The sequence below is a fragment of the Prosopis cineraria genome, unplaced genomic scaffold, assembly GCF_029017545.1.
Source record: "Prosopis cineraria cultivar Desert tree isolate PC_DT_omini unplaced genomic scaffold, ASM2901754v1 PC7, whole genome shotgun sequence".
Classification (NCBI taxonomy): Eukaryota; Viridiplantae; Streptophyta; class Magnoliopsida; order Fabales; family Fabaceae; genus Prosopis; species Prosopis cineraria.
In genome coordinates this window covers 21,489,719-21,501,956 of record NW_026555338.1, presented here as the reverse complement: position 1 = coordinate 21,501,956, position 12,238 = coordinate 21,489,719, and the positions used below count along the sequence as shown (strand labels likewise).

Below are 12,238 nucleotides of genomic sequence, written 5' to 3'. Positions count from 1 at the left end.
CAATCCAAAAAAAAAAGGCTTGGCCCAATAGAAGACCATGGTCCAGATTGACGTGTTTAAAAGTTATCCAGCTCAAACAAAAAGATTAAGTAGTTATAGTTGAATAACCTATTACAATTATCCAAAATAAAATTTATAAGGGTTCTTAGGTCATGGCAATTATAATTATAAAATAAACAGAAAACAACGTGCCAAACCGAGAGAAGGGAGCCTAAGCTCACTTCTTCAGTGCCTTCCCTATAGCTCCACTTAACTGCTCACCTAAAAATGATAAGAAGTAACATGTGAGAGTAAAAATCTTAGTAACAGTTGGTTATAGTAACATATACCAACATGCTTCTTAAAATCAGTTCGCAAACATATCGATAGATATATATATATATATATATATATGCATTTCACAATCAATACACAAAACAAGAAATGCAATATTGACAATTTTATAACAATTTCTAAATCAATGTCAAATTAAAACTTAGTAATACATTTCCCAACCTCACTCTTATGGCTCCTAACTCCCTTATTACCACTAGCTAGAGCCTAAACTGAGGTTATGCCCGGCCAAAGGTACATTGCCGTCAGAATAAGACTCCCTTCCTTAAAAAGGAGGTGCCCATTGTCCCAAAATGTCAAAGACATTGGGAACTACAAGAAAAGGCTAACCACTACGTGCGTAGTGGAGGCAAACCATACGGCATAATATTCAATCATCAATCCCAAACAAACAATCATATTATTAGCCATCCTTATTACCTCTTTTGCATCACATAAAACAGATGTCACATTCCACAATAATATCACACAAGTAATAATATATATATACACAATAATAAAAACTAGTATCTCAATATATGAAAGGATATTCCAATGTTACCTCTTCTCCAAGCTATAACTAACTCAGATGCGTAGGGAAATTCTTAACCATGATAATAGATTAATCTACGACATCGAATGATATAAATACCATTAGATATAATATATATATATTGTAATTTATCAATCAAATATAAAATTTAACTAAACTTCTCAAATTTACAATCATATTCTTCCAATCTAAATCCCTCCGATAAAAACTCAAAATTAAATTAAATTAACTTATCTAAATCCCAAAAACATAATTTAATCAATATAGACATCCTATACAGCAAAAGTCACAAATTTTATAGTTAAAAACTTAATTTTAAACTCTTAAATTAGTTAATAGAATAAATCTAAACCGATAGAATTTAAGTATTAATTTATCTCTACTAATTAATAGTTTCCGTTGTTAAAAATCAATACTTACTCTAAGTTTAAACTTTTGAATTTGCTATACTCATCAAAATTTTATTATCATTAGAAAGCTCAAGACAAGTAGGAAGATATTTATAAAAGGAGTTTTGATAATAGGAATAGTTTTAAGCATAAAATCTTACCTCAAAAGCCTTCAAACCCTTAGCTTTTTCCTTTCCTTCTCCTTCTCTCTATCTCTCTCTCTCTTTCTCTCTTGTCTTGTGCGTTTCTATGGGAAAAGAAAAAGCAAAGAAGAGCACTTTTATATGCTCTCTCCACCACCTCTTGTCTCAATTTTTTTATTATTATTATACTATAACTTAATAATTAAGTTAATAGCCTTAGCCCTTTTTTTTATATTTTCATTTTCTAAAAACACATCTTAACATAAAATTATATTCTATGTTAAACTAAAAAAGGATCTTCTAATTAATTTCTTTATCAAACATTCTTTCTATTTTTCATTAATTCTAATTAACTCTAAAAATTAAATTAGAATGTTACATTTAGCGAAGACCAATAAAGTCTCCACTAGACAACATAGCGAAGATAGACACAAGGAGAGGACCGAAAGCCATAAGCCAAATACTTGACTCAGACTTTTGGCTAGAGTTGAACATGCACCTGCAGCTGTTGCAGTCTTCTATGCAAACACAGGCAAAGGGCCCACGAAGCAAGACAAAAGCGGGTACGTTATTCCCATCATAGCAGGGTGTGACGGAGCGATTGAGATCATCGACATGCATTGATAACCTCGATGACCCAATCAAAGACTACAAGGGAGAAAGACACAAGCGGTAATGATAACGGATCACAATCACGGGCAGAATAATCGCACCAGACCCATGACCACATCACTGTCCCCCACGACAAGAAGCCGTTGAGGATGGCTAGCTACGTGGACAACTCGCTGGTTTACAATGTTTAAGGCTAGCAGGAGTAATACCAAAGGCTTGCCAGTGACAAAAATGGATCTTCCCTTTCACACGTATGCTCTATCAAGCCGTATAAGTCATGGAGAAAACCATAGACCTGTGCGATTGAGCTTAAGCTACTCGCAAACATACTGACAGCTAGACAGTCCACAGTTAAACTATAGATTGTATAGCTACCAGGATGAGGATATATAGAGCACATGATTCACATAGCTTCCTGCACAAGCAGGCACCCTAATCCTTCTATGATTATAGATGACTAAACGTCAGATTGTGTCGGCTGAGGACTAATGACCATTAGGACATAAGTCATATATCTCTCAAAGTACTCAGGCAGGAAATGTCTTCCTAACTTGAAAGAATTGAGACATATCCAACATGCATCACCTTCACAGAATATACAGCACAAGTAACACATAATAACGACCCAACATCGAGTCGGCATGAAACTAAACCTTGATATAGAGGTATAGGCCCGCACGCCAGAGTAACTATACGGTAATGCCTGTAGTGCACAATTAGTACATTACTGACGAGTAGATAATGGATACTCCTCAAATAGCGTAGCAAAAACTACACAATTTGAAGAGCCCAACTATGCATCCCTTTTCTTTCTAGGGAGTTATCTTTATTTCTAGAGTTCTTTAGAAAGTTTTCCCTTTTCTCTGATCTATCTGTCCATAAAAGAAGATTGATTTACTCAGTTTGATGGAAGCGCTTTAGCTTGACTGTCCACTCTATTGTAATTATCTCAATCATACTCAACTCAATCTATAGCATTTCTTTCTTCAACTGATAGAATTCGATATCTTATTTCACTAGTCCCTTGCTTCTTTCTTAGCTTAGTTGAGTAGGCTAGAAAGGAAGGAAGACCCACTTAGGGATAAATCCTATTCTATGGAAAAGCTAAAGCTGAACTCTTAGTTCTTTTTTTCTAGAGAGTAGTTCGCTAATCCATCATCATATATAAATCAGGCCTATTTTGACTATGACTATTGAAAATCTCATTATTCCACCATCCCCTATTCTAGCCTCGGGGGTTTCCAAGGGCAAATTCATTAGTTTAGGAAAAAGTAGACTGAAACCGGTAATGGAATAGAAAGAGACTTTTTCAAAAGCAAGTTAGGGATCGGTATAGACTTTAGCTATGACATCATATTAAACTCACTCTTTGGATGCTTCTCTGGCTTCCTGTCTCTATCCAAACACTCTTAAGAGCCTATCCCCCCATCTTTTCTATAGGGTATGCTTTCAATTGATTGAAGTATGTTTTTGTCCAATATGGTTTTCTACTTTTACTAACCTTTAATATCGCCTATATAAGGGCCGACAACCCATCCTTTCTGTCTGATGGTTTTTATGAGAGGTTAGAATCAGTGAATCAAGTATGAAATGAATGGTCTGTCAAGAGGGATTAGAAATCAATGTTGTTTTTGCTTCCTTTAATTAGTTGAGATTCTAAATATAGAACCACCATATTTGTTGACTTTATGTTATTAATCTTCATTATATTTGCTCCGCTAAGGTGTCTTTTGGATCTAAACATTTCTTTTCTACTCAGGATAACCTTAGGCTTTCTAACCTGAACTGCAAGTTAGAATTAATAAATAAAACAAGAGATTGAAAGTAAATTATAAATAGAAGATAAGTAGTTTTATGGTCTGATGTCAAAGGGGGGAGGAGAAGTTGAAAGCTAACAATAGAATGTGCAGGCTCAACATCTTAGAAACCTAAAACAAAAGTGAGCAATGCTGGTTGAGCCATGTGAAAAGATCTAGGGCCTAAGATGAAATTATTCTGAGAGGCCTAGTGCATTTAAATTATTTTATTTTACATTTTTACCATTCTAAATGCTACATAAAAAAATTTAAAAAATCATAATTTCAAACAAAAAGTGATATAAACAGTAAAAGTGTAACAAATGCATTTGAAATGGCTACCATCTTAAATCTACGGTTTGTGTTTTTTGTTTTAATTTCAATAGCGTAATATTTTCTTTCAAACAAAAAATGATGGTAGCAACAATTTGATTGAAAGGAAGGGAGAAATGAGAATTGTTAGATGCTAACAAAGTGATCCCCGTCCATTCTATATATTAGAGTAGTATGTTTATATTATTTCTTTTTTATGGCTAATTGATATTGGAAAATGAGAATGATAGACACAGTGAAAGAAATGCAGGATAATGAATGATTAATGAAAAGATGTAATTAATAGTAACACTTGCCAGAGGAACCCGGAGGGGGCAGCAAGTTGGTCCACTGACCCGAATTCACCTCGTATACACTCAACTGTAAATCGGGTTGGCGAAACCCTTCATCAAAGCACTGACTCATTTATCCATATCGACTCGTGCCTGAACCATGACAATGAGTCTCTGGGTATGGCAGGCGCTCCTCCATCGACGAAGAAACTCCGGCATCTCAATCTCTGCCTTCTAGTTCTTAAAAACGGACGTAACGGTAGGGAATTGATTGAATGAAACCTGAATCAAATAGTTCATATGTGAACACTGTATTTTGTGTGGGCATTTTTTAAATTCAACCAACCAAAAAAATATAAAAATACAAAAAACAAAATTTAATTCTTTTTAGGATTGTATTTGCAAAAAAAATTTAATTAATAGGGTTTTATTTCATTTTAACTTAGATAATCTTTTGTTGGTTAAGATTTTATTTCTTTTATTTCATTAAAATAACCTAAAAAGATATAAAAGTACAAAAATGAAATTGAATCCTTTTTATGATTGTATTTTCAAAATAAAAAATTTTAATTAATAGGGTTTTATTTCATTTTAACCTAGATAATTTTTGTTGGTTAAGATTTTATTTCTTTTAGTTTGTTAAAATAACCCAAAAAAATATAAAAGTACAAAAATAAAATTTAATCCTTTTTAGGATTATATTTTAAAAAAATAATAATCTAACAAAATTTAAAAATAAAAAATATATCTTGCTTAAATTTTTGAAAAATCTCTCCCAAATTAAACATAATTAAAAAAAAGGTTATGGTTTTTTTTTAAAAAAATGATATAAGCCGAAGGTTAATTGTTGGAAACTAGATCCAGCATTTAACTATTAGCTCCTAATCCTTCATTCAGACTCGCGTGCACAGAGAGAAGAGAAGAAGCAGAAACATGAGTAGAAAAGGAGACACATGAGCAGAAACTAGGGGCATAAAGGAGCAGATGAAAACATAAAAAAAGAAGAAAAGCAGAAATGCAGCCATACAAAGACACATACTCGCGTAAACGTAGAGAAAGAGCACCATACTTTTTAGTCAAAAATGAGGAAGGTAGAAAAGAAGAGAAATACAAAGAGCAAACGCACATATAGACGTAGAGAGCTAGTCTTTCAGCCACATAACATAGACGCACGAGTAAAAGAGAAACACAGAGAGCGAAGGACACAGAGGAAAATGCAAAAAAGAGACAGAGAGAGAGTAGAGAGTAGGTGTATACACAAAAAAGTTGGCCATACAAAATGCAGGGAAAGACAGAGAGAGTAGATTCACGTACACACACGTAAATGGAAACTTAGGCCATGTTTGGTAGGTTAGAATTGTGAAGATGGAAATGGAATTGGAATAGGAATCTGAATAAAGTGATGTTTGGTAGATATGAATTGTAATTCTTGAGAATCCTAATTCTATGAAAAAAGCTGAATTGGATTCCTTATGTAAATCTATGGAATTGGGAGCAATTCTATAGAATTGTAATATTTAAGACACTTTTGCCCTCATACAAATTTCAAAATGACAAATTTGCCCTAAAAAAAAAAAACCCTCACGGCCTCACCTCACTCACACATTCACGCTCGGTCGCGACAGAAGGAGAGAAAGCTGAGAGCTGTTGCAGAACGAGAGAAGGCGAGAGCTGTGGCGAGATTGAAGACGAGACAGACGACGGACGACGCGGTCTGGACTGGTATTTTGGATTTCACGACCAAGGTATGGCAATCGACTTCCCTCCTCCATTTTTTTCTTCCGTGATTTTATATCCTTTTGCCGCCTCCCCTGTTTAAGCTAGGTTTTTTTTTGGGTAAGAAAATTAAACTAATTAGCACTAAAAAAAGGAGAATAGAGAATGACGAGCTTGAAAGGAGGCGGAGAAGATTGGAAAGGTGGAGAATTTTATTGAAGGGAAGAGACATAGCCTCTGGAATTCTGGAAAAGATTGTGTTTTTGCCGTATTCATGACTTCTTACTGTAGGCTGTTGTTTCAGAAAATATTTATTATGGGACTGTCCTAATAAAAGATTGTGTTTAATTTTATCCACCGGAGACTAGCTTCACCATGATGCCTTATCACCATCTTTGAAGCTATTCGCATGTTCCTCTGATTCTGGATTTCCAATTACAGATGATGCACAGTAATTCAAATTCACCATTTTGTTTATTTTCACGATGCTATATTGTCGGCATCTTCAACTCCACCACCCAAATTTTTTTATATTGGGTGGTTTCCACTGCTTTCAGTGTGACTGCCACAAAACCATGCATCCAGAAAGTGTAGTGTACGAGAGTTTACTTCTGTGGCAAAAGTTATCTGAAAATTTTTGATCTTTGAATCTCCTTCATCTTTTTTCTTTGACTAGGTTTTGCAAATAGGCAATCCGTTTCTGGTAATATTTATTATGGGACTGTCCTAAAATTTTGTAGCACAATCTCAAGTACAATACATCTAATCAAATTGTTCTTGATCCCTTGTCCACTTTGTTGCCACCCACTGTTGGTTTATCTTTACTTGGCTAGCTCATATTTTAGTGTTTCTCCCGTTTATTTTCCTTACTTGCACATGGTCAGGATCTAATATTGAAAGGCCTATAACTAGTGGATTTTGTATCTATAATTTGTTTACAATTAGTATGACACAATGTGTGTTTAGTTTAAGATGATTTACTAGAGTTTCATGATTTTCTAGTCTATTAAATATGGGTTTTATGTTAGAATTTTATACTGTTTTTGTTGCCAATAGAATTTTATACTGTTTCTAGTCTATTAAAGTGATATTTGTTGGATGTTTTAGAATTTTTTATCCTAATATTTAAAATTTATAACCTACAGTTATGGATCCAGAAATGAGAGATGTGATAGTTCATTTGATGATTTGGTGGATGCATGTTCTTCACTCTATGTATCAATGTTTCTTTGCCATTTGTACCACTATAGCCTTGCGTAGGAATCGTATTAGTCAAAGGCCATATACAGTAGACTTCTATGCTAATAGAGTCCACTTACGGAACTTGGTGTATAACAGTGACATTACTTGTTATAACCAGCTTAGAATGAATAGAGCCACATTCGACAAGCTATGTCTTATGCTTGGTGTTATAGGAGGTTTGAAACCAACCAAAAACATGCTAGTTGATGAGCAAGTGGCAATGTTCTTGCATATCCTTGCACATCATTTAAAAAATAGAGTTATACGATTTTATTTTGGGAGGTCTGGTGAAACTATTAGTAGGTATTTTAATTTGGTCTTAACCTCTATGATGAAATTAAATCGAGAGCTTCTAAAGAAACCTGAGCCAATTGCTGAGGATTCAATGGACGAAAAATGGAGGTGGTTTAAGGTAATCTCATATCTTAATTCACAATTTTTATTAATGATATAATTTACTTGTTCTTTTAATTAATTATTTGCCATTTTCAGCATTGTTTAGGTGCTCTTGATGGAACCCATATTAAAGTGAAGGTGCCTATGGCTGACAAAGCGAGATATAGAAATCGAAAGGGGGAAATAACTACTAATGTGTTGGGAGTTTGCTCTCCGAATGGACAATTCATATATGTCTTAACGGGTTGGGAAGGCTCAGCGGCTGATGGTAGAGTTTTGCGAGATGCTATTAGTCGTAGGAATGGTTTGAAAGTGACTCAAGGTAATGTTAATTTATTTTTTAGTAATGATCAATGTAGTAATGAGCTTAAAGTTAATTTCTTTTATTCTTGTAGGCCAATATTACTTGGTTGATGCGGGTATACAAATTGTGAAGGATTTCTTGCCCCATTTCGAGGTCAGCGATACCACTTAAGTGAGTGGAGGGATGGACGGCAACCTTTAACTCCACGTGAATGCTTCAACATGAGGCATTCATCTGCGCGTAATGTTATTGAACGATGTTTCGGAATGTTAAAACTACGATGGGCTATTCTTAGGAGTTCTTCATTTTACCCCGCTCAAGTCCATAATCGGGTTATCATAGCGTGTTGTCTCCTTCATAATTTGATCCGTCGATAAGGAGATGATCCACTAGATATTGACATAGAGGCATTGGAGACAAATACCAATGATATGGAGATACCTTACATTCAAACAATTGAGACATCAAATGCATGGGCTAACTTTCGTGATACCTTGGCAAATGAAATGTTTGTTAAACTTATGAGTCATAGGGGTAGTATGTGAGCATTAGAAGAGACACCTAAACCTAGATGTGACTTGAATTCTAGTTGAAAATTTGTGGATGTATGTTTTGTGTAATGACAACATTATGAATGGTTTTATTAAGTGATGTTTGCCTTCTTTGCAATATTGTGATGTATGATATTTTATCTTCATAGCAATTGATTGTGTTATGATATGTTAAAACTAATGATAATTTTTGCTGTTTAAGTAAGATCATGACAGGTGGCGATTCTACAAAGTCAACCCATCATGTTTGGACACCTGAAGAAGACTCTCTTCTTGTGCAATCCTTGCTTCAGCTTCATGATGATGGGACCTTGGTTGCAGATAATGGGTTTAAGGCTGGAGGTTTAAAGAAGTTGCAAAGAATGATAGAGGAGAAGTCACCTGGATGCGGGATACTAGCTGTACCTCACATTCAATCTCATTTGAAGACCTTGAAGACTAGTTGGCAGGTCATATATGATATGTTATATGGCTCAAACACATCTGGATTTGGTTGGGACCCCGACAAACAATGTGTCACAGCAGACAAGGAAGTGTGGGATGAGTATGTTAAGGTAAAACTTTACTAGAAAAATATTTTTTATATCAGCTTTTATACTTATAATAAATATTGATGCAGATTTGAGTGTGTAAGCTTACTAGCTGTTGATATTTTTATGTGATTTTGTGTTTGTAGAGCCATAAAAAAGCTGCTCATTTCAAGAACAAACCCTTTCCTCTCTTTGATGCACTATGCTCTATATTTGGAAAAGATAGAGCTGTAGGAAAAGGGTCACTTTCAAGCAATGATGTGCATGAGGTTGAAGCTGATACAGAGTTTGATACAATAGCTACTAATGTTGATGAAGATACTATGGATATTGGACTAGAGATGGATCCATCAATTACATTCTCAGACCATCCATCAGAAAACACAAATGTTGGCACTTCTAAGTCTAAGAAAAGGAAAAGAACTAGTCAAGATCGTGATGAGTTTTTGACTGAGGCACTTAAAGAGATGTTAGCAGCTACTTCCAAGACATCAAGGATTCCTCTGCCCAATTAGGAGCTCGTTTAGACAAGTTGGCTCGAGAAGCAATGTTAGATGCACGAAGAGAGGCTCTATATGATGAGTTGTTGAAGGTTGAAGATCTTACTGACAATGAGCGCACTGATGCATATCTTAAAATGATAGGTGATGATAAAATTCTTGTGGATTTCCTAACCTACCAGATAAGGCTAAGGCAGCTGTGGTTCGTAAAATACTTTATGCATAAATGCGTTATGTGTAAGTCATATATGCTGCTTCTTTTTGGGTATTATAGTGTAGCTAAGTCTATATTGTAAACCATGATAGATATATTTTTTTTGGCTCTGTCATGGTTGGTAGCCTTTTTGATTACATAGTTGTGGCTGCCTTATATATAGGAAGTCTGATTGTAAAGTGCTCAAGTCTACTTCTTTAGTTCATTTTTTGGTTTTGCCATGGTAGGTAAATTGTGCATTGGAAGATATGGCAAAAAAATTGAGTCAGACATTTTGTACAAATGCTACTTATGTGATAAATAGTTAACTTCATCCTTAGTGATGTGAAGAGGTGGAAAGGCATGAATCTTTCTAGTTACATTTTCTCTAGCCAAATTCATGAGTCTGTTCAATTTGCTAGCTTTTTTTTTCTGATCTACTCAAATTCACAGTCATTTCTTATGGAGTTATAGAATGAATTCAACTCCCAAGGTCTATATTTTTCAAGCATGGTTGAAACAATATTGGTCTAGATTTGAGATCCTGCTAAACTGAATATGGAAATAGAAAATGCTATCATATGCTAGCAAAAAAAAGAAAAAGGGAGTATAAAAGGTTGAATGATATTTTTGCTCATTATATATAAAACGTTATAATATATATATATATATAAGATAGTATTATATATAATATTTGTATATAATTTATATATTTATAATATTTTTTTGGTATAAGAAGTAGAATTGATTTGTTTGACATTTTTTTTCTAAATCTACGTGTTAGTGTATTTATTTTAAAGTAGAAGGGATAGGAACCATTGCCAATTTTATTTCCAAGAAAATGTTTCCTCTGATGATAAAACTTTTTGTTTGGCCCAAGCTAATGAATAATAGTTACAAATATAATCTATGATTTATATAATATTTCATTAATATATAAAATACATAAGAAAATTGATACACAATTAAGTTTTTATTATGTTTTATTTTAATTTTTATATAGGGGTATTTTTGTCTTTTAAGTATAATTCCATTTCCATGTCTTGCATACCAAACAAAAGTAATGCAAGGATTCCATCTAATTTTTCTGACATACCAAACATACTTTTATAATTCAATTCTATTCCAATTCTGATTCCAATTCCAATTCTAATTCCATCAAAAACTATTCAATCATACCAAACGGGGCCTTAGAGAAAAGAAGAAGGAGACGTGCACGGCAAGAGGAAGAGGGAGCTTCAGTGATAAAATAGAGCACTCATGCAAAGAGAAAGGAGACGACGACGAGGGAGAAAAGAGGGGGGCTGGAGAAGTTTCTCTACATACAACGAAGGCTACATCTTGCATGTAGAAAAGATCAGCATTTTAGTTCAAAAGCGGGACTTGGGCGCCAACTGTGAGTTGAACATTCAAACTCTGCTTTTGGTTATTAGATCTCCCTTATCTTTCATTCCTTCTACACATTTCTTTGGGTACGCCAGAGTTGTTCCCATCACTGCAAGAAGTTTGATTTACTAGTTCTTTCTCCCTTCTCTGCTATGCTATTGGTATACTCTACTCATTTTTGTATTGTCTCATCCCTGTTCTAATTCTTGCAATAGATATGTGTGTAGGTTTTTGTTATGAAACTAATCCTTGATAGTAATTCCTTGTATTTGAAATAAGGAGATTTGGAAGTTTTGAAGTTTAAGTATGGATAAGGAATATTTAGGAAGATATTTGAAGAGGAAGTAGCTTTGTATCATTATGTTTTCTTCCTCTAAGTTATGTTGCACATCTTAAATATGCTCTAACACGTGTTTATTTGCTTCCACAAATGAGGTTGATTTAGTTATAATACTTTCCCATGATGTTTTTGATTCTAATATTTGAAAAATTTTTGTTAAGCTAAGTGATACATTAGATTCAAGTTTATCTTTTAGCATGAAGGAGTATTGATCAACCAAAGTTTGATTTCTATTTCTTTGTTTCTTAAAGTCATATACTATTTTGCGTTTAATTTCAATTTGAGATTAATTGAGTGATTATTGAAGATAATTTTGATTTTAAATGACATCATTTTCATATGGAGATTTTAAATGTGTGGTTAAATGAACAAGTTTGTTCTTATTATTTCCCAAATATAATCAATTAAAACATTTGAATAGTATCGTGAGAGATTTAAAGAATCTCTATAAATATTCAGCTTAATTGCCTGATTGTGAAGGATAAAAGTCCTCGCACATGTTGTGGTTATTAATTTATATAATAAGTAAATAAATGGATATTGTAAATAATAATATAATAAATACTTGGTTTTTTAATTATTAATTAATTAAGTTAATGTATTTAAATCATAATCATACTTAGATGGTTAGATCCTCTTGTCACATGAGATTAAAAAAAAATCTCCGCAA

At 33.7% G+C, this 12,238-nt stretch overlaps 2 protein-coding genes across 2 annotated transcripts; both read left to right on the top strand.

Moving 5' to 3' along the window:
* Positions 1–7,588: 7,588 nt before the first annotated feature.
* LOC129316580 (uncharacterized) lies at positions 7,589–8,239 on the top strand. The gene is made up of 3 exons (XM_054960997.1): positions 7,589–7,780; positions 7,861–8,086; positions 8,160–8,239. Exons 1-3 carry the CDS (start codon positions 7,589–7,591, stop codon positions 8,237–8,239), a joined length of 498 nt encoding a protein of 165 aa, XP_054816972.1.
* Positions 8,240–8,715: 476 nt separating this feature from the next.
* LOC129316579 (uncharacterized protein At2g29880-like) lies at positions 8,716–9,664 on the top strand. The gene is made up of 2 exons (XM_054960995.1): positions 8,716–9,173; positions 9,296–9,664. Exons 1-2 carry the CDS (start codon positions 8,829–8,831, stop codon positions 9,662–9,664), a joined length of 714 nt encoding a protein of 237 aa, XP_054816970.1. The 5' UTR covers positions 8,716–8,828.
* Positions 9,665–12,238: the final 2,574 nt, after the last annotated feature.